Source organism: Patiria miniata, unplaced genomic scaffold, assembly GCF_015706575.1.
Source record: "Patiria miniata isolate m_02_andy unplaced genomic scaffold, ASM1570657v1 HiC_scaffold_11, whole genome shotgun sequence".
Taxonomy (NCBI): domain Eukaryota; kingdom Metazoa; phylum Echinodermata; class Asteroidea; order Valvatida; family Asterinidae; genus Patiria; species Patiria miniata.
This window is the reverse complement of record NW_024037049.1, coordinates 6,306,931-6,333,099: the sequence shown is the minus strand read 5'-3', so window position 1 is coordinate 6,333,099 and position 26,169 is coordinate 6,306,931. Positions and strand designations below refer to the sequence as shown.

General features: G+C 43.2%; 1 protein-coding gene across 1 annotated transcript in view; it reads left to right on the top strand.

Moving 5' to 3' along the window:
• Nucleotides 1-26,169, top strand: part of LOC119743107 (coiled-coil domain-containing protein 175-like) — a 254,808-nt gene that overhangs the window by 77,639 nt on the left and 151,000 nt on the right. The window contains exons 8-10 of the mRNA XM_038219464.1: nt 2,139-2,258; nt 16,719-16,828; nt 19,250-19,331. Of these exons, the coding sequence (XP_038075392.1) occupies nt 2,139-2,258; nt 16,719-16,828; nt 19,250-19,331 (312 nt within the window). The remainder of the gene's footprint in view (nt 1-2,138; nt 2,259-16,718; nt 16,829-19,249; nt 19,332-26,169) is intronic.

Below are 26,169 nucleotides of genomic sequence, written 5' to 3'. Positions count from 1 at the left end.
AAGTTTATAGGAACGCAGATAATTAACAACTGAGAACCGCAATGGCTGAGTATACCACTATTAGGCTTGCTTAACAAAATGAGATTCTCTCAGGGCAGCGTTAAAATTGAGCCACCATGCACCAATGCGATGAAGGTCCTGGTGCCCCCCTCCCCTTGCTTGTCATATTAAATTTGGGGCGAAAATTTGTTTAACCCACATTTTCGGGGATCTAAAACATTTTTTGGTTTCCCCCCCTAAAAAAAAGTGTTCTGGATTCGCCCCCCTATCAGGAGTCGTGGTCATTCAAAACACATATATTTTTGTTTTCTATGTTGTGATATCCTTTTGTACTCTGACCCAATAATTTTGCATTTCATTATCTTATAATGTATAAAAGGCAGGCATGCTTGGCTGGAGAAGTCTTTTTTTCCCCCCTGCTACCGGTACTTAAACCACTTGCTTGTTACTTTGTTAATGGACATGTAGGAGTTGAACAATACAGCGTGTCCCAAAAAAATGTCCCTCTCATAGACCACAAAATAATTACCGAAATCAAGTTTTATACTCAATTAAGTTAACATATTTAGAAAGCCCACTTAATTTTGTAGTTCCTGTGAAAATTTCAAAGGTCTCGCTTCATTGGTTTTGAATACACAGGCTCTTATGTAACAGCAGTGCTTTCCGGCCCATTCCAAGTTTGATAAAAAGAAATGCACACTACAGACATACCATACCTTATTCCATGCTTCACTTTTATTTCAACAACTGTGTTCTTGTTTTTGTTATTAGGTAACTAAAGTCAAGTTCATTTACTTTTTTAAATGAAAACTAATCAAATTTCAGTTCCACTGGTCGTGTTTGCTTTCACAGCGTGTGTTCCATTTATGGTTTGTCCTTCAATGTCCAGCTTGTAAAGACATTTAAGGCAGTGCAGACAATGTAGCACTGCAAACTTGGAATGGGCTGAAAAGCACTGCTGTTTATACATAATAGACTGTGTATTCAAAACCAATGAAGCGAGACCAATGAAATTTGCACAGAAGTTACAAAATTATATGGACTTTCTAAATCTGAACACTAAATTGAGAATAATACTTGATTTTGGAATTAATTTAGCAGTCTATCAGAGGGACATTTTTTTGGGGACACGCTGTATAGTTGGTGTTTCTCCATACTCGGTAGCCAGGGTAGTCTTACTCTTGTACATTGTAATGCAGTACCCTAGCAAACGGAGTCCACATTTTTACTCTTTTGACCTCACTCAATTAATTATTCATAAAACTTCCAATATGGATTGACACAATTTGACCACCTACATCAGCTCATGGTACTCTTTCCTACCTCAAGCTACATACTGGGCTTTGGCTGCCACTAGGTAAGCCTTTCTCTGCCCAGGCTCTCGCTTCCACTAGTCCTCACTCCCGACAAAAAGCTTTCTACCATTCAAGAGGCACTGAATGGAAATTCTCTGATGATCTATTATGTTGGCTGTCTATTCTGGGAAAAAAAAGCTCATACATGTACATACACAACAGCCACCATATTTTGTGGCCTACAAACAATTTGGGCTATTCACAATGCAGTGTGCCACCAAGAGTTTGCCATGGCAAGTTCATATTTCCCAGTGCATTGTGGGATATGGTCGACAATTCGCAGCGCAGGACATTTGAAATTGTTAGTTTTTTGCGGTCAGTAGTTTCGTAAGCATATGATTCGAGTATATGTTTGCCCTTTTGTTTTCTTTTTACCAATATAGTGTTTTTTGTAAGGCAGCAGAACGCTATGCCCCAATCTATAACAAATTAGCTCAAATTGTCTACTGACACTCATTCAAATGGGCCATGTTTTGTCGACCGTAAACTTGAAAAATGGACTCTCCATGGCAAACTCTTGGTGGCGCACTGCATTTTGAATCACTTGAATTGCACCAAAAGGCTACATTTACCAAGCTCAACAGAAATGACCTTGTAGATCTTAAATATTCAGTGCATAGGGAAATGTCAAAAGACTACGCAGACAATCTGATTGGTTGACAACGAGTGTCAATACATAGTAAATATGTTGACTTGGTTTGCCAGGGTAGTCTTATGACATACATACTACCCTGGCTAGTGAGGATGGTTTTTCTTTTGAAATTTTTTGAACTTTTTTTTCAGCATGACACAACTAAGAAAACCAAAAGACAAAAAGAGGCAAATATGGCAAAGAGGAAAGAGCTGGATGTACTGAAAGAAGAAGTGGTCATCAGTGAAAATGAACTGTCTGATATCAGAAAGGTATGTAATGGACAACTCTTATAGTTTAGTTGGAAAAAGGCGGTATCGTGCACCCTCGGAAATCAATTTCTAATCAATGTCTCTAGGTCAGAGAAAATGCGTAGATAATGATTTGCTATGTTAAAAAATTCAAAAAATGTCCCACGTATTGTTTTATGCAAATTAGTGCTGCCATTACCGAAAAATCAATTTTTCACTAAGGTGTCTTAACCCATGTTTTGAGGGTCAAGTATCATTAGAAGACCATTCCCGAAGTAACTATGTGTGTTTTTGGCATGAAAATATGTAAATTATCAAGTGTCGATTTATCAGAAATCATATTTTTAGCCAATATCTTGGCCAATATTGCACATAACTACACAAGTAAGGTGTCTAAACCAATGTTTTTAGGGTCAGGTATCAATAGAAGACCATTCACGAAGGAACTATGTGTCTTTGGCATGAACAAATGTAAATTCTAAATTGCCGGTTTATCACAAATTTGATTTTCAGCCAATATTTCATTCAATTTCAGCCAATATTACAGTTTATTTTGAATATGATGACTTTGATCATTACTGCTGATCAAAAACCCATCTGTCAACATTATAGCTGCAATATTAGCTGAGATATTGGCTAAAAATCAAATTTCTGATAAATCGGCACTTTAGAATTGACATATTTACCTGCCAAGGACACACATGGTTACTTTCTGAATGGTCTCCTGATGATACATGACCCTCAAAACATAGGTTTAGACACCATACTTGCGAAGTTATGTGCTATATTGGCAGAGATATGCCAAAAACATGATTTTTCGGTATTAGCGGCACTAATTTGCATATTCCTATACCACAGACATTTGTGGTCACTTCCAGAATAGTTTTATTGTGATCTCTGACCTTGAAAACATGGGTTTAGACACCTTATTCATTCAGTTATTTGCAATATTAGCTAAGATATAGTGAAAAATAGATTTTTCGGTAATGGCGGCACTAATTTGCATAAAAACAATACATGGGACTTTTTTGAATTGTTTAACATAGCAAGTCATAGAGACGTTGATTAGAAGTTGATATCCGAGGGTGCATGATACCCCCTTCTTCCACCCAACTATTAAGATATATTTCAATTCACTCCTTGCACCAGAATCAATTTTCATGTTAGAGAAAATAAATTGTGTGTAATTTTACAAGTGTGGAAAACTATCAAAGGACTGTGCTCACAGTCCTCTTTGATTGGTTTTGTCTAACAGCTCCTAAAAAGGGGGACTGAGGTGTCTTATCATATGACATTGCAGGGGCTATACGGTCCCACACACGGTACAATGTATGACTAGAGCTAATGTGCTTCCCGAAGCACGGATATCAGCCTTAATAGCCGCTTTAAGGGTTCGTCTGCACATCTTTTCTTTATTCTATATGGTCTGAACTGACTCGGCGTACTTTCAAAAACGCTTGGTCTAAACCATTAACTGATTTTGACATTACGCCCGCCGAGAAAATACATGAAACTTAATACATGTATGGTAATCTCTGTAGATGAATCTGCCTTAAACATAAAAAATTAATCACAGCGATAGTGTTGTTTATCCCTTTCAACTCAGTCCTGTGTAAAATCGATCGCCGGCAATCGAAAATTTGTGAGTATTGTATTTTGCGTTTCCTGCCCTCTTTTGACTCATGTTTGATACCATTTTTTTTAGCTTTATAGACTGGCTACCCAATGGTGTCATTTGTTTTTGTATCTGAACGTTACGCTTTCACAGGTGAAGTGAAAAAGACGCCCGACCCATGTTGTTTACCACGCATGGTTTGTTATGACCCTTTACATTCGTCATGTACATGTACTGGTACAGTGAATTCAAGTACGCTCTTTGTCACTTCTTTTGCCCTAATTTCTGCCTAAATCTGCCCGGGGAAACTCCTAAAAAAAATGCAGATAACAAAGTACAACCCAAGAGGAACTTGGTTGACAAAGATGTTTTAAATCTTCTTGATTTGGGCAACGTAAATGATGAGAAAGGAGACCTGGACAGCAGTGCAGACATTCTGAACGTCATGCGATGTATGTAGTAGGTACACGTACAGTGATGCACGTAATATCTTCCCAATATTTTTCGTTGCCATGATAATCATTGAACAATATTCTAAATGCTATGTCACTATTTATGCAAGGAAACATTTTCCAATAACTCAGTGGAAGGCATTTATATGTATTTTTATACAAAAATTAATAATTTTTGGTCTCATGGAATAGTGAATAAAAGATAGTGTGAAATACCTCAATTCATACATTTTGCACCAAAAGTGCACTATTTGTGTCATTTTGGGTTGGTTACTATGACAACTATAAATGGATACAATTGCTCTCTGAGGTGTTTTCTCATGAAGTGAGAGTCGTATTTTGTAGTGACTAGTGCAGTGCCCGTCTAAAATGTGCATGTTTGGGAAGGGCAATTGCTTGGCCCCTGGTATTGGTTGCTTGCAGCATTTTTGAGAGCTTCTCGTGCAAACAACGCACCCAATTCAATGGTGTTGTTTTTACAGGTTGAATGCACACGTACACTCACAGGTTGAACGTACATTTTTTAATGTGTGCTTGCAGCGTTTTTGAGAACTTCTCGTTAATGTGGACGGAATTATAGTAGGAAAACGTAGAAAAAAAATGGTGCTATTGTTTATTCCATTGTTGGTAATGGAATAGCCCCCCCAGTGAAGGTCAGCTAGCTCTTTGCACACGTACACGCGTGCAGTGTTAATGTGACATCACACAACTCAGTGGCGCCATACGCACGCGTGGTGTTGCGTCATATTGCGCACGCACGCTTTAGCTTTACATGACGTAAATAATGGAAAAGAACAGCAGTGCGTGGTGTTATGTTCTAAGCTATATATATATGCTGCCACGTTTGCCTCAGAAAAATGCTGCTTTTTTGCAGTTTTTCGAGAACCGCTCATCCAAACCACTTCAAACTTGGCACTGCACATTCTGATGTCCCAAACAATACACCCGCTGATTTTCAACTTCACACGGCGCCCATTTCTGGAGATAATCGAAATACAGACAGACAGACACACACACACACACACACACACAGATTCCTGGAATTATAGTAAGGATGCATTCAAAAGTCTCCTAGCAGTTTGTTTTCATATTTTTTTTACCAAAAATCCACAAAAATTGATTAAAACAACCCAAAATTTAGGTGTCTACTTCACTCTACTTACCTGTAGAGCAACACTACTTATGCATATTCCCCCTACCGGCAGGTATTTTCGCTAAGAGTTATATACAATAGCGCCCTCCGGCGCCCTACCCATAACACCCCGCGGCATGCGTGCCTCGTGAGCGTCCTCTTTTCTCTTAGCGGCAGGTCGGGTAGGACGTGCGTGAAATAGCTCGCTGTTTGCCTCGTCATTTACTACCCTTTTTTGCGTTTAAGAGAAGTATTTAATAAAAGAGTTAGTAATCATTAGTTTGTAGAGTTTCATCATCTTCTTGGTTTCGTTTATTTCATAAATATGAAGCGTTTGGGGAGGGCCGATCTGTCACTAACCGGAGGGAATAGTTCTCCCACGGGACGGACCGAGTTCTCGGGGGACTCTGCCGTTAACGCTCCGTCGTTACCGCGGCAGCAGTCTCTCGTCCGGCACCCTCAGCCACAGTCGGCTGGGGGAGTTGGCAGTTCCGCCGATCAGTTAAGGGGACCTCGGTCACCTTCTCCGGTCAACTCGGGCGGAACACCCAAACTAAAGGCACACTCCGGCAAGGTTCCCCTAAAACATATCTCCTGTGCCGGAGCAAAGCCTAAGAAGGGCCGTCAGGGCAAGCGTGGCTCGGCAACGAGCGCCGCTTTGGCACCTAGCCCTCCCCCGATCACGGGGCAGCCCGAGGGGACTAGCCGTCACACTTCGGTGGGCTCTAGTCACCCGTGCCCTCCCGACACAGTGCCGAACACCACTGGTTGTCGGGATGGGCTATTGCACGGGCTACCGGTCCGTCCAGCGCTCGCTCAGCCCACGGGGCCTGAGGCGCTGTCGGCCGGGTGCATTATGAGCGATACGGAGCCGGTCGCCCCGGGGGGTCCCGGGCCGACGGCCCCCGTGCTAGCTCACTCAGAGGGACTACTCTCGTCATCGGATTTTTTCCGTTGTTCGGGGGTCCCGGTGCCCCAGGTGTCTTCCGATTTTCCTCGGACACACCTCGGGGCCGTTCTTCTAAAAAGAAGAATAAGAAGAAAAAGGCTGCACGTCGATTGCACCGTTCTTCTTCGGGGTCTGACGACTCCTCTGACCGGTCCCGCCGGGGCAAACGCTCCCGGGGGGAGGACGCGGTTTCTAGAGCAGATTTCCTGCTGGCTTTTCAGTCGATTTCCGATACGCTATCGGCTATGTCGGCAGGCCGCCGGGCGGGCCCTATTGGGGGCCCCCCTGCAGCAGTGGACTACGGCCCACAACCATCGGTCGTTGGGCCCGCATCACAGTCTTCAGTCACCGGTCACGCTTGGGTGACCCGTGAACAAAGGGACTTACTGCACAGATAGCCGTGCTCCTGGAGTCTTTATCTGCAGTGAATGCTTCATAGTCGTCATTCATTGGTCACGATTGCGTGGCCCAAGCACAACGAGGTACATGTACAAAAATGAAAAAAAAAAAAAAAAAAAAGCCACATGTTCATACATGTTCATGTATACCACACATGGTTGCGCGCTATACCGGAAGCCCGGCCTACGGCGAACGGGACTTCACATTCGCCGGCCGTGGAACACGGTCGCGTGGTCCAGAGACAACGGGACCTACCGCACACAGTTAGCCGTGCGCCAGGATTCCCGCTTGTGTTTAGTCTTCACCATCTGCATAATATTATGTATATTATCTCCGAGGGTGTTGCCCAGCCACCACCGCGTGGTTCTGTACAACTAGCCCCTCCAGACGGCTCTCAGTCATCGGGGTCATTTTGGCCTTCGCATTCGGCTGATTCATCCGATAATGACGGAGAATCAGACCGGTTACAATGGCTGTCCATCGAGGAAACGATACTCCGTTTGCTGCAGAGGGACATTACACGGGTACTTAAATTACCCTCCGCCGATGAGCCCCCTCCGCCCGATCACAACAATTTTCAAATCAAGCGCAGGACTAGCCCCATAATGTGGCCAGTTTACTGGACTGCCTCCGTAAACATAGGCCACACGTCCGCCATCTTGGAATCTGACTCGCCGAAATTTTGAAAGTGATTTCCACATTGCGACTTCAAACCCAGTTCATTTATGCTTTAAAAATACACTTACCCTCTTAATAACAAAATTAGAACCTGCTGCCAGTGTCAGTTGCCCAGCTGCTGCGTAATTTACGACATTTTCTGGACCATTCTTGGCAACTTGGTCCAACCGTGGAGCTATCTCCATGGTCCAACTGAACAATGCCCTCGCGCAGATCGTTCACCTGTCAATCACGCGTGCAGGACGCACGCCGCAGGCCCAGTGGTAGTCCGGTTCCCAGACCAAAAGATTCTGACTATTCCTAGGATCAGGAATAGTCAGAATCTTTTGGTCTGGGAACCGGACTACCACTGGGCCTGCGGCGTGCGTCCTGCACGTGCGCGTGATTGACAGGTGAACGATCTGCGCGAGGGCATTGTTCAGTTGGACCATGGAGATAGCTCCACGGTTGGACCAAGTTGCCAAGAATGGTCCAGAAAATGTCGTAAATTACGCAGCAGCTGGGCAACTGACACTGGCAGCAGGTTCTAATTTTGTTATTAAGAGGGTAAGTGTATTTTTAAAGCATAAATGAACTGGGTTTGAAGTCGCAATGTGGAAATCACTTTCAAAATTTCGGCGAGTCAGATTCCAAGATGGCGGACGTGTGGCCTATGTTTACGGAGGCAGTCCAGTAAACTGGCCACATTATGGGGCTAGCGCAGGACGGGCTCCAAATCTAACAATGACAAGGTGTTCCCCATACCTCCGTTGGATCAAATGTGAAACAACATCGACAACGGACAAAGTGGTGTCCATTTCTCAGGCGGGAACGGCTTTATTATTTTTCTAATCCGGCCGAGTTTATTGCACCGATCCCACCGCGGCATACGATACCGGGATGAGGACTCGGTTTTTCGGCCCACTCATTACAAGCCTTGCAATTGTTCTCGGCTTTATTATCGGTCATACATGTACATGTATACGTTTTATACACGTACATGTTCATGTATTGCCAGGCGGGCACGTTAATGAAACGTCCGTCTTCGTTCAGTTGCGAGCCGTGAACTCTGTAGCCCTCTACATTAATCACGGTTGGGTGACTCAAGGACAATGGGACACGCCGCACGGTGCTTAGCCGTGCGGCGGTGTTTCTTGCTGTACTGAGATCGCTACATTTTTTATGTACATCGTACATGTGTGCATTACTTGTGTATATACACTGTCCATTGTCTCCGAGGGAGTTGTTCAACAGCTGACTGTGGCCGTGTGCAACTCGTCCCTTCAGATGTGTTTTACGGCTCTCGTTTACGGGGTCTATTCAACTCTTGCAGGCATGTTGTGGACCACATTCGAAAGATTGTGCCTGTATTCAAACTGCTTGCTGCTCTTCAAGCAATAATGTGATCATTACCGTTTTCCGTTAGCGAAATTCGGTATTTTTGTTGTTGTTGTCACATCTTCCCTCTTCAATGCAGCTAAGTACAAGCTGCCAGCAGTAGAGGGACCCCATTATTCAAGCGGCTCTTCGTAAATAATACTCGCAGAAGCTTGAATACACTTTGCAGTGAAATAATAAAGTGGGTTCGGCGATACGCGTTCAGCCTCCCTCTTTACCCTCATGAAGTACATTAGGTTTAATGTTTTAATCTTGACTTGACAGTCTTAGCGGACGTGTTGACCGCTATTTTCTTTATCAATTTCACAGTCTGCACTCAGTACTCTATAATTTTACACGAGTGCAGACCCTAACAATCTTGGCCCGCCGGGATAACATGATTGATGAACTGTTTCTCCCGTCAAAGTGCGCCCGCCAAAGATTCGAGTCCCACCTTTTAAATTTTTAACGGACAAAGATCTTTCTTTTGCGGTGCATATCGATGTTTACATCCATATTGGTCGATGTCGACTACATGTGGGCCAGCGCAGGTGAAGAACAAACAGTTGTTTGTTTTCTCAACTGCATACCTCTTGAAGTTGGCCCAGATGATTTTGTGTGGCCGTGCTAGCAACATTTGCTGTACGCCATGCCACGTAGGATAATGTAACAACGATTTCGATTCGGCTTCAGTTGTTTTGATAATTTCCATAAGTGACCTACCTGACTCATGACGACCTCCACCCATCCGTCTCGTAGGAGCTCGTCAAAGAGACTTTGAGGCTGACATCAATAACATCGGGCCAGCACAGTGTTGCGCCCGTCTTGTATTTCCCTTGGAAAGATGTTGATGAGATTTAGTCGACTGTCTAACACATCAGCATGGGGAATGAGCCCTGGCCTGAAGGGTACACAACTGCAACTCATTTTCAGGCCAGAGCACTGAGAATTTCGCGGTTTTCAAACAAAAATTCTCGCTGCAACTTCATGGTGGCTCCATCCAGCCAGTTTTTCCGCCTCACTCCTGGCCTATGCTCAGATAGTAAAGGCGATATGACTGCGCCGTGGAAACAAAGATTGGTGGCATTCACCTATTTGCTTGTATCGGCCCAGTCCTCACTGCATTCAGTGCAGGCCATGACCTGACTTGTGCAGTACCTCCTGTGGTTCGGCGTTGCCAACCTCACAAGGGTGGGCCTCTCACAGATTGCAGCCTAATTCATTAACTGTCATGGCGAACATGTTACCCTGCCAGTTAACTGCCAGCCACACGCATCTAGTGGCGGATTGGTGAAGCCCTGTTTGAGCATCATTCAAGTTCCATTAACATACTTGAGATGCTGGCAGTCTCGGAGAAACTGCGATGTTACTTCTATATTCGGTGTTGTGCCAGATGATCCTGGTTCGATGTGACTTTGACACAGTTGTAGTTTACATCGACGACCAGGTGGGCAGGCAGCCTGCACACCTGTGTACACTCACTTGAGAAATACCCCATTGGGGTTTTTTCCTCATAGCTTCTTGCTTTCGACGGTCCTCCTCCCAAGCAAGGACAACTAACCACATGTCAATCTGACTTGTTTCATGAACTAGTCACAGATTTCCAGGCTAATGCCTGAGGGTTCCTGATCCCTATACATGTACATGGCACGCGAATACGATGGTGATGAAGACGGACAGGCTACTTATATACACCTTCCTGTCGTCTTCCTCTTATCCATCGGGTACTTAATCAACTGGAGCAGAAGGATGACAAGGTCCTCTTCTTAACTCCATGTTGACCTCATTGATTGGTTTTCCAGGGTTATAACCATTCCCTTAGTTCACCAGTTGGAGGTACAAATGCTCTTCCGAGCAGAACAATATTCTGTTCCAGCACAGCTTGGGTTTCCTTCACCCAGCTCCGCAGGAATTTCTCCTGATGTACTGGATGCTGTAATGCTCTCCTGTTCACATCAGACCTTTCTCAAACAAGCTATGGCTTTTACAGCCTGCACTTGAGGGACTTCTAACATGACAGTAGATTACTTAATGTTAGTCATTTGAACGTCCGTGTCAGTTAACTTAAGGGGATGTAAACACCCCTGAATTGCAGGACCTCTTCAACACCTTCTTATCCAAAAGTGTTATAGAGATCTTTAGAGTTCTGTGAACCAGTGAACAATTTCACATCTGTTTCATTGGTTCCTACGGTTGTCTTTTTTCTTTTCTGTTTTGTAAGCAGTTGTTACTTCTTGGTATACATGTAGTAAAGAACTGTTTTCTGTATAATGGAGACGGACCACATCTGATGGGAACCGAGTGTGCCCATCCGATTCCTACGGGAGGATTTTTGTTTTTTAACTAAGAATGTCGGAGTCCTCTTTACCTCCGGACATCTTTGTTCTAGGCATCAAATCATTGTCCATTCCAGATGGAAAATGTTGGTGCCGCTCATGACTTTGGCGTCTGATCCCTAAGGAAGGTTTTTTGAGCTAAGACGGTCGGAGTCCTCTTTGCCTCCGGATGTCTTTGTTCTGGGCATCAAATGATTCTTGTCCGTTTCAGACAGCGAATTTTGGTGCTGATCATGACTTGATGTCTGCTTCCTAAGGAGGGATTTATACTAAGGACTGTCAGAGCCCTCTGGGCCTCCGGACGTCTTTGTTCCGGGCATCAAATCATTCTTGTCCAGACGGAGAATTTTTGGTACCAATCATGACTTAAACGTCGTACATTAGCTGCACTGGGACGCTTTGAATCGGTCACTTGCAGTTACAAATGTAATTGTCACGACAACCCTGCCATACCAACAGGCTTCTCGCGACACGTAGTTGTCATGACAACCCTGCCATACAAGCAGGCTTCTCGTGACATGTTTTTTTTTGTCATGACGACCCTGCCATACAGGCAGGCCTTTCATGACATGTATTTATCATGGTGACCCCACCATACCTGCAGGCTTTCATGACAAGATTGCCTGAAGGTTGGCTACGGTCATCCATGAAACCACGGACATATCAACGGCAGAATCCGTGTGATTGGTCCGCATGCACAAAATAAAAGGCAGAGCATGGGAGAACAGTGTTGAGGGCGACTGACTGAGCCCCACCATGTTCTCAAGACATTTTCAGACCGGAGACCTCCCCAGCATTGGTGTCTCCTAACTCTGATTCTTTATTGAACTCTGTACATGTACATGTGCATATTATAGTTTCTATATGTACCATGTCATGATGTTTTGCCTTTCATGATAATTCTTATTTTGTGTGCCCCACCGAACTCTTATGTGTAGGTATCGGTGGGCTGTAATTCATTACGTGTGATTCCCAAGGGGATCACATCTCTGTTGGCATGTTGAGGCTACCATTATGACTAATGTCTTTATCATGCCGACCTTTTTGGGCTGCCTTGTCCACCCACATGTGGAGCGACGGGCCCATCCAGGGTTTACGCGTATTGTTACGTGCCCCTGTGAAAGCACAATAGCATCTCGCTTGACCCACCTCCTTGACGGTGCTAGTCTATGCATAAGTAGTGTTGCTCTACAGGTAAGTAGAGTGAAGTAGACTCCCCCCCCCCACAGAAGTGTGGTTGGGGTCTACGAACGAATACTTACCTGTAGAGCATCCCTCCCTCCTACCCCACTCTTCTCGATGCCTTGGATACTTTGTTGTATTCCGACTTAGCGCTCGAGAAAAGAGGACGCTCACGAGGCACGCATGCCGCGGGGTGTTATGGGTAGGGCGCCGGAGGGCGCTATTGTATATAACTCTTAGCGAAAATACCTGCCGGTAGGGGGAATATGCATAAGTAGTGTTGCTCTACAGGTAAGTATTCGTTCGTAGACCCCAACCACACTTCTGTGGGGGGGGATTTTAAAATGGCCGCCATTGAGAGGGGGTTCACATTTTGATCTTTTTTCCAAAATTGTCGATTGCCTAGCTCACAACCTTTCAGTTGGTATATAACTTACCCAGACAAAATAAAAAATACTAATGAAAAAGGTTCCAGAATTTTACTTATTCAAAACCTCAAAATTAAGGCTGAGTTTAAAGGGTTATTGGCCTTCGTACTTTTGAATATGCAGCGTACGTAGTCATGCCAATAACCAAACCTGTCATATCTGTTTTTCACACGTTGCACGTAGTGTATGCTAACCGTGCAAGTTTATCAAACAAAACCTGCCATCACTCCGTTTCCTCGAATACTTAAGTTATGCACGCGAACTGCCCCCACCCAGCTGATAACAAAACTTGCCATATCTGTGTTTCCCCCAATGCACGTAGTGTATGCTAACCAAGTTTATACAAAACTTGCCATAAATCTGTTTCCTCGAATACACGCAATGCATGAGAACTGGCCGCCTACCAGCCGATTAACAAAACCTGCCATATCTGTGTTTCTTCATTGCACATAGTGTTATGCAATCAGCTGAAAAAATGACCCTTACTGACCGTTAGGTGACCACTGGCTAAATTCTGTGTACACCCTATATGAGGCATGGTCCAAAGATGTAACTGACCAAGTTTCACATTAATTCGGTCAAAACTGTGGGAGAAAAAGCATTTTGTAGATTTTCATTAAATGACCACTAGTGACCATCAGATGACCATTGGCCAGGTTTTATGAATGTGGCTAAGAAGGGCACGTGTCCAGGTTTCATTTGACCAAGTTTGTTTGAAAATCGGCTGATTAGTTTATGAGTTATTGCCATTTTAAAAATTTGATAAATTTGATCATGTGACCGCATTTGGTCACCTGATAATTGGAAAGAAGAAGAAGAAAGAAACGACTGAAATACAGTCGTTGGACGACTAAAGCCCTGTCCGCAGTGGACTTTTTTTGGTCAAACTAACCGAGACTATAGCCGTGTCCGCACTGGACTTTTTTTTGGGAAGGTTTTACCGAGACGATGGTAAAATGAGAAATGGTCAAATGTGACCACTGTCCGCACTTGGACTTTCGACACGGGAAAATTTACCCAGACGCGTGGGAGAAGTAACTGAGCTGTCACAGTGTCAGTATAATGACTCACCGTACACAGAAAACAAATTGCCGATCACATTTTCAGCTGCCGATACGCACAGTAATATTTCATACGCCATTTGCATGCACAACATAATCGTTTACACGATATTATTTCATCTTGACACTGTGTATGTATTTGTCCGTTGAAATATATATTTTAACGAGATTTTACCGCTCGGACTTGATGATACACCGCAGCGTGTTTCTACAAAATTTTCGGCCACTGCACGTGCAGGATGTGCGGTCTCTGTATGCATAACAGGGCGCTCGGGCCGGATGTACGCTTTCCTGAGCCGCTTTTACCGACTCGCACTGTCCGCACTGGACTTATCGTCTCGGGAAAAGTGACCTGGTCAGTTTTCCTGGGCGCGTGGGAAGTTTTCCTGGGCAGCAGTTGGCCAGTAAAAGTAACCGCTGGACTCGGGAAAAGTAACCGAGAGGAAAACGTCCTAGGCTGTCCGCACTGGACTTAAAATGGGAAAAGTACCCATAGTCTCGGTTAGTTTGACCAAAAAAAGTCCAGTGCGGACAGTTAAGCCGTGTCCGCACTGGACTTTTTTTTGGGAAGGTTTTACCGAGACGATGGTAAAATGAGAAATGGTCAAATGTGACCACTGTCCGCACTTGGACTTTCGACACGGGAAAATTTACCCAGACCGCGTGGGAGAAGTAACTGAGCTGTCACAGTGTCAGTATAATGACTCACCATACACAGAAAACAAATTGCCGATCACATTTTCAGCTGCCGATACGCACAGTAATATTTCATACGCCATTTGCATGCACAACATAATCGTTTACACGATATTATTTCATCTTGACACTGTGTATGTATTTGTCCGTTGAAATATATATTTTAACGAGATTTTACCGCTCGGACTTGATGATACACCGCAGCGTGTTTCTACAAAATTTTCGGCCACTGCACGTGCAGGATGTGCGGTCTCTGTATGCATAACAGGGCGCTCGGGCCGGATGTACGCTTTCCTGAGCCGCTTTTACCGACTCGCACTGTGCGCACTGGACTTATCGTCTCGGGAAAAGTGACCTGGTCAGTTTTCCTGGGCGCGTGGGAAGTTTTCCAGGGCAGCAGTTGGCCAGTAAAAGTAAAGGTAATTAACAAAATTGGGTCCCCAAAAGGTAATAAACAAAATTGGGTCCCCAAAATGGCTAGTTTCTGTGTCGGAGGGTTGTACCTTCCAATCGATAATCATTCAGACCATGTTACTTGCTGTATGCTCTTAGGTTCACTTGACATGCACTGGATCATTTTTTTGGGGAAAAGTATGTATCCGTTTCTTGGCGTATCCCTCTTAATAAAGGAAGGAGTGTTCCGTTGTTGTTAATGTCTGTTGCTTGCTTTATGCTCCCAAGTCAATCGCTTCTCAAAATAAATACCTGGGACAGTGTATCGGTTGAGAGCATGCTATATTGTTTTAAGCCACCCGACGAAAATTGGTTACAGAGATGCCACTTTTCAGGTTTTAACCTGAATGCAGGGGTTTTTTTTTCAAAAAATGTGACAAATTAAAAGTGTTGGATTTGGTCTGAAACATCCAGAAAACACATTTTTGAAAGGGGGTAAGGGTAGTTTCAGGTTGTTTTAGTAGTGTTTCAGGCTTTTTATTGATATATTGGTGGCATCTGTGTTTAAAACTGACCTGTAAAAATACATACATGTAGCCCTTGAATCAGGACAATACATTTCTGCTTTTGTTTAGTGATATTCTTTGAAATTGGTGTGTTTTAAAACAGTTTCCTGTATGAAAAAAACATTATTTTAGATTGTGTGTATTGAAACTGTCTTTGAAATAGAGAAACTAAATACAGTAAACTCCGGCTAAACTGGCACTCTCGGCACCCAATTTGTGACGACTTACGCGAATGCCGATATATGCTCATTTTGCCGACTTACATGAATGGTCTTTTGCACACATGATTCATTGCACTAATTGGCTTCGATTTACCCTGGATTATCTCCTTATTGCTTGAGTTGAATCCAGCAAATTAATCCTTGAATTGTATCATCACGTTTGGGGTATTGAGAGTGGAGACCACGATACATGTGTACGTGCACAGTAACGAATTAAACGCGTGCGTGGTCCAGTATATACCACGCACGCATTGACTGCAGCACTGGTCATTCAATAAGACGACCCCCAAAATGGACAGAGCGCATGCGTACAGCCTAGAGGGGGGTATTGATATGCTCACGATGCATTATGCTGTGTATGCAGCAAAGATCCTATTGCGCTGCGTAGTGGTATGCAGTAGGACACCCTTTTTCAACACCGATGCATGCAGCGATCACGGGCCGCGCAAAACCACTTTTCACTCGACATTTTGCCAACAGCAGTACAGGAAGTCGATGCCAATGCGTGATTTGTTGAATGCCGACTTACACAAAGGATTTTGTAATGCTTTTTATGGAAAGGGGACCGAGAGTAACAGGACGACTTGAGCAAAATGGCGACTTGTAAAAGCCGACTTAGGACTATAAAATTCAATGGAAATGCATTACGGACTATTGGGACTTTAGTCAGACGGCCGACTTGAGTGATTTGACGAGTTGTATGATGTCGGTTTAGCCGGAGTTTACTGTATGTGGTTTATATTAAGGCTGAAAATTGTGGTATAAAATTGTCTGCTCACTTGCATTACACATCTCGTACGTACCGGTAAGCACACAAATATTTTAGCTAGTGGGCGCATTTCAAGCGGCCGCTGTTTCTTGAGTTCAGGAGTTTAATACCAGAGGGAGTTGTGATTCATATGTGTAAAACCTGAATGCATAGGAATTTCAACTAGATTACTGATGGTTGTTCTCCTTGTCTACATTTGTGAATTTACCCTTATATCGCTTGTTTCAAATTTTGAATATTTCATACAGATTATTCGTAGACATGAGGCCAACAAAGTACGCTATGAAAATCAGCAGTATTCCTTCCAAGCACAACTTGATAGAGAACTCAAAGAAAATGCTGATCTGAAAGAAAGGGGGTGAGTTTTGATCTACGTTTAGAGCAAATCTGTGTGCAGACTACTGTGATGCTAAGGACCAGCAAGTCATACTCTCTGAAGCAGCATACTCTGTGAACCATATTGTGCCTGACCAAATTAATCAGGCTGTGAAAGGGACTTGGAGGACATTTGCAATATACACCGTGTTTACACTGGATCCTGCAAAGGTGGATCGCATCCTGCGGTCGCATAAAACTACAGGGAAGCTAACCGCAAGTAAACGGTGCCGTGTTTACACCCGATCCTGATCCCCTTCCAATCCCCCATTTACAACGGAAGGAAAGTCATTGAGTGTGCGCAGAAGATGGCCAATTTTGCACGCTAAGCACTGCAAAAAATTCAGATATATCGTTCATCGCTATCTCACTGTCGTAATCTAGCTTCATCCTCCGCGCAATGCCACACTAGCCCAAGAATAACATCGCAGTAATGTTACGTATATAAGTCATGACTTCCAAATGAAGTTAAGTCACTTAGCAGAGCAATTGTTTCTACCATTGAGGTAGGAATCTAGCGGGATTTAACTCCGAAATTTTTAACATTTATTGGGAATATGAAAAGATTTAGAGAATCAAATCGCCAAACTGAAACAACATAAAATCGGCATAAACGTGACTGCACAAATGATCGGATTTGGGAACACGTTGTGGCTAGTGATTTTAAGGCGATTGTGTAGTTAAAGGCCCCGTTCCAAATAAAGAGAACGTAACCCTGCGATCCAGGAGTCACCCAACTACTAATTAATATCTAAAACAAACCAGGGTTTGAAGTTTTTAAGAAATTTTTGGAGGGAAAATGGCAATGAAGATGACGAAACGCAACACACACAAAAATAGTTGATGGCGAGCAGTAGATCGAGCAGCTGTGCTGAACCCCTTTGGTGTAGTAGCTGAAAATGCGTAAATAAAATGGCACTTTCTAACTAAGAATAATGTTCAAACCCACAAAAAAATGGACGTTAAAATACAAAAACAGACTGCTTAATGTAGAAATGATTTTGGAACGAAAAACACTTGAAGGACTAAACATAACCCCTACGAAAGACAGGCCTATGACTACACAGTCTCCACTTTCATGCTCGTGGACGAAACAAGGATTGATTCTGGCCGAGTACCAACTGCGCATATGTGCTGTGCACAGAACCACGTTGGGAGCCATCGCAGCATTCATGCGGGCTTTGCGCCGGCGACTCATCAATAACAACATATATTTTTCACGGACCTTTCTACACTGACAGGATGTGGCTGGGTCAAATTGCGGGGTCCAATCCACCAATTGCGTTTACATTCAACAATTGGGGGATCAGATCCCGCAATCGCGGGGTCCGATCCTTCCCAAAAGGGGGATTCAGCTAAGGGGGATCCGATCCTGCTAAAGGCTCGATCCTGCTAACACTTGCGGTTAAGCAGACTTCGATCATCCTTGCCGGATCAGCTCCCCCTCGAATCCCCCTTGCAGGATCCAGTGTAAACGCGGTCATAATGCCCACCCATAGTTCGAGGAAGATAGTAATAATTTTTCTGGTACATATATATGAGGCTTTAACTACCTTTCTCCAAAAGTTACAACAAAAGAAATACTATTGACCTCAATTGTATCATTGGGAATTGTTGTAAACTTGACTAAAAATATTCCCTGTCCATAAAAAAAAAACAATTGTTTTTTTTTTGGGGGGGGGGACCCTCAACTGATCAGTTAATGTGTTAAAGAACCCATTAACACCTAAGAAACACCGGGTTTGCCCCAGTGTTTCTGGCAGTGGCTGCAATGTGCGCCACAGCACCTTGTAAACCTTTATAAAGGTGCTAGATAATGGGTCTCGCATTTCTCATAAACTTCATTTACCTGTCTTTAAAAATAGACATAATTACCAGTGCCTAGAGTACCTAATTGTTGGTAGATATGTGTGCTATATAAAACTCTGGTATATTCCCCATTTAATAGACGGCGTCGGCATCTGCAAAGACCTTTTTGGACAAACTCTTTTAAAAGAAATGGAATTTCATATCTGCCATTTCCAAGTCTTGTGTGCCTGATTATCTATCCCAGTCCTGCCTCTGAAAGATTTTATTTGAACCGACACATCAGATCTTAACACTTAACACTTACACACCAGACATCTGATTATTTGGACTTTATTACTTATTTTTACTGTATTGATGCCGCAATTTGGTCAATGAGAGAAAGCACAAAGTAATGCAATGCTTTTGGTGCAATTAAACCTTTTCAGGATAAAACTATTACCTCTTTGGTGCAAGTATATTTTCATTAAAAAAAATGCACATGAATACAAATTTTAAAAAAATGCTTTAGTGTGGTCCCCCAAATCAGTGCGTGTATCTGTTTACTCTAAGCCCCTTTATGTGTATAAAGGTCATTACTCCATTGTTTCCCATGCAGGTCTGAACTTGGAAAACATTTGTTACAGATGGAAAAGCAGCATCTTCTTAGAAAATCCTATTTGGAACAAAATCTGACAGAGGTACATATTTAAAATTGATAACATATCAAAACATTATAAAATATAAACGTGTATTTCTAATGTGCATGACTTTTCTTTACCCTCAAAAATACTCTTTAAAAGGTTTTGCATCTGACTTTTACTGACAAGTTACCAATTTCCATTGGTTTATAATTAGCATATGTAATTTATGACTTGCAAAGGGAACCAGTTGAACCCATTTGAACACATCAGTTACCTTACTGGTTATTCTTATGGAGTCAACAGGTATCAGTTGAAGAAAACAGTTATAGTGTCAATTGTTAATTCTTTTGGAAACCACAGGAACCAGTTCAGAGCAGTTTAACAAATCAATGTCCACATGTACTAGTTACTTTCTGGTAGTTGTTAAGAAATCAACAGGTACCAGTTAAACATTAAAGAAACCAGTTGGGCCTACCAGCTGTTTGAACTGGTTTGGGAGGGCTTGTGCCAACATTTGGGTAGTTTCCCCTAGTTGTGGCATGTGTTGAATGATGGCCTGTCTGCATTAAGGAGATACAATTTGGTGAGGTGTTGTTCTGGGTTGCTGCTTGTGCTTCTGACATTGTTGGTAAACTGCACTGATGTGAGACAAATCAACCTTTGTGGTCATGCTTTTGATTTGTTTAGCAGTAGTTGTTTTAGCTGATGAGCATGACTGTTTAATCTATAAATGCTTTCCATAGGTAATGTGATTTGTAAACATGGCCTAAATTGCCACTTTTATGCAGATGATACCGTGCTGGAGTCTCCAACATCTAAAGATGTGACATTGTTATTACCATTGAGAAATGTTGTATCGACCTCAAACAATGGATGGTCAGTAACTACCTGAAGATGGATGCTAACAAAACAGAAGTACTTATCATTGGAATCAGGGCTCAAAACATATTTTTTAAGCAAGTTTATTGAAATTGGTTGCTTGATACTTGATACTGTAATCCTTTTACAGTTCCTCTTGAGCTAAACTAGGATGTTGGTACAGAAATGGCGTCTCCAGCCACGGGGTGCAAGTAAAAGAAAAGCAGTACAGCAGACGAAGACTGGCAACAGCCAAACAAGCAAAGGAAAAAGGATCTCTTTAACAACTGAGGGTGTACTATATACAGGAACTGGTAGGTGGATTACAGGAGGTTGCTGCCAGGTGGAGGAAGCATCTCCCCGATGGAATGAAGAGCAGCTTCCTTGAAGGCTGGTACAGTTGTTATGGTGACAGCAGACTGCGGCAGATTATTCCAGATGCGTATGGATCTTGGGTAAAATGAATACTTGTATGCTTCTGTGGTGGGTGATGGAATCTGGTACTTGAGGTAATGGTCGTGACGAGAGAAATATGTAGCCGGGATGACAATTGGTGGGAAATGCATGTTTACTAGCTGGTAGTGAATCTTGAAGAACAGTATAATACATTCTGTGCCAGAAGACGTCGGACTTGCAGAGAGTCCCAGCCGAAGTTGTTAATCAGCGGTGTTACGTGGGTCGTCCTGCGATAGTCGGCATACACAAAGCGTGCAGCTGCTCTCCGGACCTGTTCCAGCTTGTCCACTAATGATGTTGTATATGGGCACCAAGCTTCAGAGGCATATTCGAGTCTAGGACGGACCAGGGACTTGTATGCTTTTGTCTTGATGTCTTTTGAACAGGGTGCTAATGTTCCACGTAGCAGACCAAGGGTTTTATTCCATTTCTTGATGATGTTGGTACAATGGGAATTCCAACGTAGGTCACTGGCGATGGTGATGCCTAAGTAGTCATGTTGATCCATATTGGAGAGTGATTGACCAAAGATGGTATATTGGTATTGGCTGGGTTTCCTTTTACGAGTAATCGACAGGACTGCACATTTCTGGATGTTGAATTCCATCAGCCATTTGGTAGCCCACTCAGCTAGAACCTTGTTGGAGCATTTGATGGTCTTGGTGATCTTTAATTTCTCTGTAGACAGTGCTGTCATCCGCAAATAACCTTATTTGGGAATGGATGTTGTTCTGGATGTCATTGATGTACAGGAGAAATAAGGCTGGTCCTAGAACCAAGCCCTGGGGTACTCCAGATGTTACTTTCCCCCAGGACGAGTGCCTGCCATTTACGGACACTGCTTGCTGACGACCTGATAGAAATGCATTGATCCAACGCAGAGTTGACCCTCTAATCCCATAGAAATCAAGTTTGACGGAAAGGTGATGGTGTGCGACCTTATCGAAGGCCTTACCAAAGTCCAAAAGAATGACATCAGTCTGGCCTTGATGCTCCAAAGTAGTTGCCCAGTCGTGTACAGATGTTAGGAGTTGTGTGACTGTGGATAACCGCTCTCTAAACCCATGTTGGGAGTCCAGTAGGATGTTATGTTGGCTGAGGTGTTTTGCCATGTGACTCAAAACAATGTGTTCTAGCATCTTACAGCATATGCAGGTCAGGGAGATCGGCCTATAGTTTGAAGGATCTGATTTTGTGCCTTTCTTAGCGGTCACTATAGCTTGTCTCCACTGCGCTGGTACTTTGCCTGTGTCAACAGATGGTTGATAAAGAACGGTTAGGGCGGGAACAAGCTCCACGGCAACAGATTTGAGTAATCTCTTTGTCAGGGCCACTTGCTTTTGTTGGATTTAGATTCAGCAATTGCTTGGCTACACCTTCTACATGAATTTTGAGATGAGAGATGCTGGGATGATGTGATGGACTTTTATCCGGGACATTATCAGATGAACTTGAGGAGAAGACAGATTTAAACTGCTCGTTTAGAGCCTGGGCTTTGTCCTCATCGGTGGTGCATAATTTGGTCTGGGTACGTAGAGCTGGGATGCCAAGGTTCTCGGTCCTCATCAGCTTGATGTATGACCAGAATGTTTTTGGTCTATCTGTCAAGCTTCCACCGACAACTTTGTTGATGTAATTTGCATGGGCTTGCTTGATGTGCTTGGCTAAGCTGTTTCTGTATTGTCTAAAACACTTCTATTTGGCTGTCACGTTTCCTCATTTTCCTCTTGATGGCTGGTGTTATCCATGGCAGGTGTCTTTTGCCACTTTTCATCCTTGACGGAACATGTGTTCAACAAGCTTTGCAACTTATCTCCGATAATTTGCCAGTTCGTGTCCACAGAATTTTGCAAAGGATTACTTGCAACAAACTGGTCGCTGGACTGCTGGGTGTCAGATTTCAACTGATCCATGTTGCCCTTTTTGTAGTTGTAAATCTTGTGAGGCAATTTAGCTTGATGTTTGGGTTTCATGTTTACATCAAATAGCACTACATTGTGATCTGAAATGCCAGGCATTATTCTGACATTATTGATGAGATGTGGGCATGTTGACATCACGAGGTCCAAGATACAGTTAGAAACCGGGTGTGTTATTTCCGTAACCAGTTAATGAGTTTTCCAAGACAAAATTGAGGAATTTTGTAAAGAGACTGTCTTGGAGTTTTTGGTAGACCAGGAGGACCAATCGACATCAGGCATGTTGAAATCACCTCCTATGACTATGTTTGGGCAATGGCAGTTGTTCTTATTTAAAAGCTTGGTGACTGAATTTGACAGCTCGTCAACAGCCCTGCTCTTATTTGAATGTGGATTATAATAGCTGGCAACGTAGAGTGGTTTAGAGCCTGTGAACTGCAAACTGGCCCAGATGATTTCACATTCAGAATCAAGGTCAGGCATGTCGACTGATATAAACTTGTCTTTGGTTGCAACAAAAACTCCACCCCCGTGCTGATCTCTATCCTTACGGTAAACTGTATAGTTGTCAGGAAACAGTGAGTAAGATGGCATTGTGCTATCTATTTTAGATTCGCATCCAAGGATAATGTCGGGCTCGTATTGTTCCACATGAGCACGGAAGGCAGCTTGTTTAGCAACGCTCTTGATACTGTTGCAGTTTATAACCATGTTTTCAGGCCAGAAACACGATTTTTGGGTGGTACGAAACTGAACCTGTTTGACTGGTGAGTTGGGGTAGAAGCCTGAGGTTGAGTAGACAAATCCAAATCATGACTTTCCGAGGAATTCAATGCTGAGAAGGGATTAGATAATTCGTTGGATGCAGTTGCAAACAAGGAACTGTTAAAGTTTGGATGGCCACACTGATAGCAGATCCAAGAGATTTTTCAGATGACATTCCACAGCAATTGATGTGGCACCAGTAATTACACATGTCACAACAGATGGCATTTGCGTTATCATCAACTTCATTCTTGCAAATTTCACAAAGGAACTCAGTGGGTGTAGGGCCTGGGTTGGTTTCTACTTGACCACTCAATAATATCATGAGGAAAGGTGATGCGTGTTATTTGATGCAAAATTCCACACACCAGTGTGCCAAGACAATTTTTGAGTTGACATGATGTTTATTGCCAAGCTCCAGTCATTGGCGAAGAGTGAAAGTTCATCCCCCTGCCATGCAGTGCTGGTACTATTGCAGTTGATTGAGTTTTTAAGGCAATCACCTTGAGTATCATGCACACATGTCCTTGCTCTATGCTGGAGTCCAAGCATTTTGTGGAATTGGACCATTATTGCGATAATAATGACGAGTTTCTGCAGAAAGGTGTGATCAATACCACCAGTTCTAGGTCTGAGGCGAGCCATATTGCGCTCAAAGTAAAGCAGTTAGCAAGACAAATAAGGTTTGATCCTACCGTACTATCTCGTATAGTGTACTGCTTCCGTGTTTACGCCATGCATGCCATGGGAAAATTTCACCTGTGTGCATAGTATATAGTGGAATTCAACACTGCCAGTCAATACAAACAAGTTCAGATTGGAGAATAAAATGGCCAAAAATTTCCTCTGGAGGTCTGGAAGTTGCGCAAAAACTGGTTCAGATGGATCATGAGGTGTTAACCCTAAAGGGGCCGGGGGGGGGCGGAATCCGCCCCCCCCTCAACATTTTCCGTGATAACTTCTAAAAAAAATTTTTTCGCGACCCGAGCTGTTATGACTTTTTAGCCTCGAGCTTTGCGCATCTTTTGATACCAAAAACATAAAAATCGGACCACGGGTTGGAACGTAGCGAAAAATTGTCCGGCGCTACGCGCCGTGAAAACTGAATTTTTGCATATACGTCGTGTACACCGAGCAGAATTGCCATTCATATATATGAATAATTAATTAGCCATAATTCCAAAACCCTTTGACCTATAGTCATGAAATTTCTTGGGCATGTTTAGGAAGAGTTGCTCTATGCATGTGCTGAGTTTCAAAAATTTTCGTCACTTGATGGCCGAGATCTTAGGGGGGGGGGCGGAATCCCCCCCCCCCCCCCCCCCCCCCCCCCCCCCCCCCCCCCCCCCCCCCCCCCCCCCGGCTGAGAGATGGTCAAAATAACCCGGCCCCTTTAGGGTTAATAGACCCAAATTTTCATCAAAGAAGAGTGGATGAAGAAAAAATATGCAAAAATCAAGACGATTTTGATAGCAAAATTGGCGAGCAGAAAAAGATTGCACCCGGCGGCTGTGACGTCATCTCTTGGCTGTACATGTACACGACCCTTGCTTTTTGAAGTCTCCCATAGTGTTTTATGTTTAGTGCTTGTGCATGGTATTGAGTAAATTTAGTGTTGTGAGATATAAATGAGTTTGTCTTACATTCACTATGTGGACTTGTGAACAAAAGATGTCCACATAATGCAGGTTGTGTTAAGTTATGTGGACTAAGCCGTGTCAACATAATCTCTCTGGAAAACAGATTTAGAGGCATTTTGGGGTTAGGTTTATCCGTGGCAAAATGAAGAGAAACACTAAATGGAATCATAGAAAAAAAATTGGGTTGAAAGAGTTTTCACAGTTAAAGTAAAGTCATTTTTTGTACTGAGTTTTTAACTACACGAAAACAAGGGAATGTCTGCATAGCGTATGTAAAACAAATGTGTGTGTTTTTGTGTGTGATAATTTGTGCATGATATTATTGTACATTCATAAATACCTAAGGCAGTTTACTCATTTCTATTGGTTGAGAGTCGATCACATGGGTAGTTTTAAGTGGTTGATAAAATGCCGGCTGGCCACTTTTTCGGTGTCACATGAATTTTGACTCCAGTCCATTTTACCCTTTATTGGTTGCACATTTGCAATCTTCACTTAGGCATGCGTACTACTACCATTGAGTCCGTATTTCATAGAGTTCTTACTTCACACTACTTTGGCACCGTTGCGTTCTGCGTCACAATTCGTGCAGTATGCGCCACGCATGTGCCAATCTCCATATAAAGAGATGTTTGCAACTACTCGCGAGAGGCACATACAATAACATAGCTAGAGGGGTGTTTAAAAAACCTAAAGCAAACTTGTTGAACAAAATTGTTTGAAATTTAACTTTTGCCTTGTTTTGACTTTTTGACCCAAAGTTATTGATAAATATGTACATGGCCGGTATTAAAGAAGTCCGTTTAAAACCAGCTTCGGGCCTGGTCCCCGATAATGGCCCAACCTTCGGCTCTAGTCCGGGGGTTGACAATGCAAGCGTGATTAGGGTCTGCACAACATATTTTTGCATTTTCTTGTCATTTGGACATTGTAGATCAATACTCCGGTGGGTGCCACCTTGGCACCCTTTAGCATTAAAAAAAATCATTTAATATGCAATTAGCTGCTGCCATTATGAAAAATACAACTGTTGTATATGTTCAGGAGAATGCACGAGAAAGTGTGGATTTGTTATTTCGCGCCGAGTGAATTAGTAAATGAAGAATCCACACTCGCGAGTGTATTCCTCGACTTAAACCATTGCGTCAAAAGAAGTATTGTCATTAACAGTCCAGTGAGTGGATATGAAAAGACTTGCATATCTCGTGTCCAGTTGTGGCCATTAGGGTAATTGACAAGGGAGTTTTTCAAGGCTCT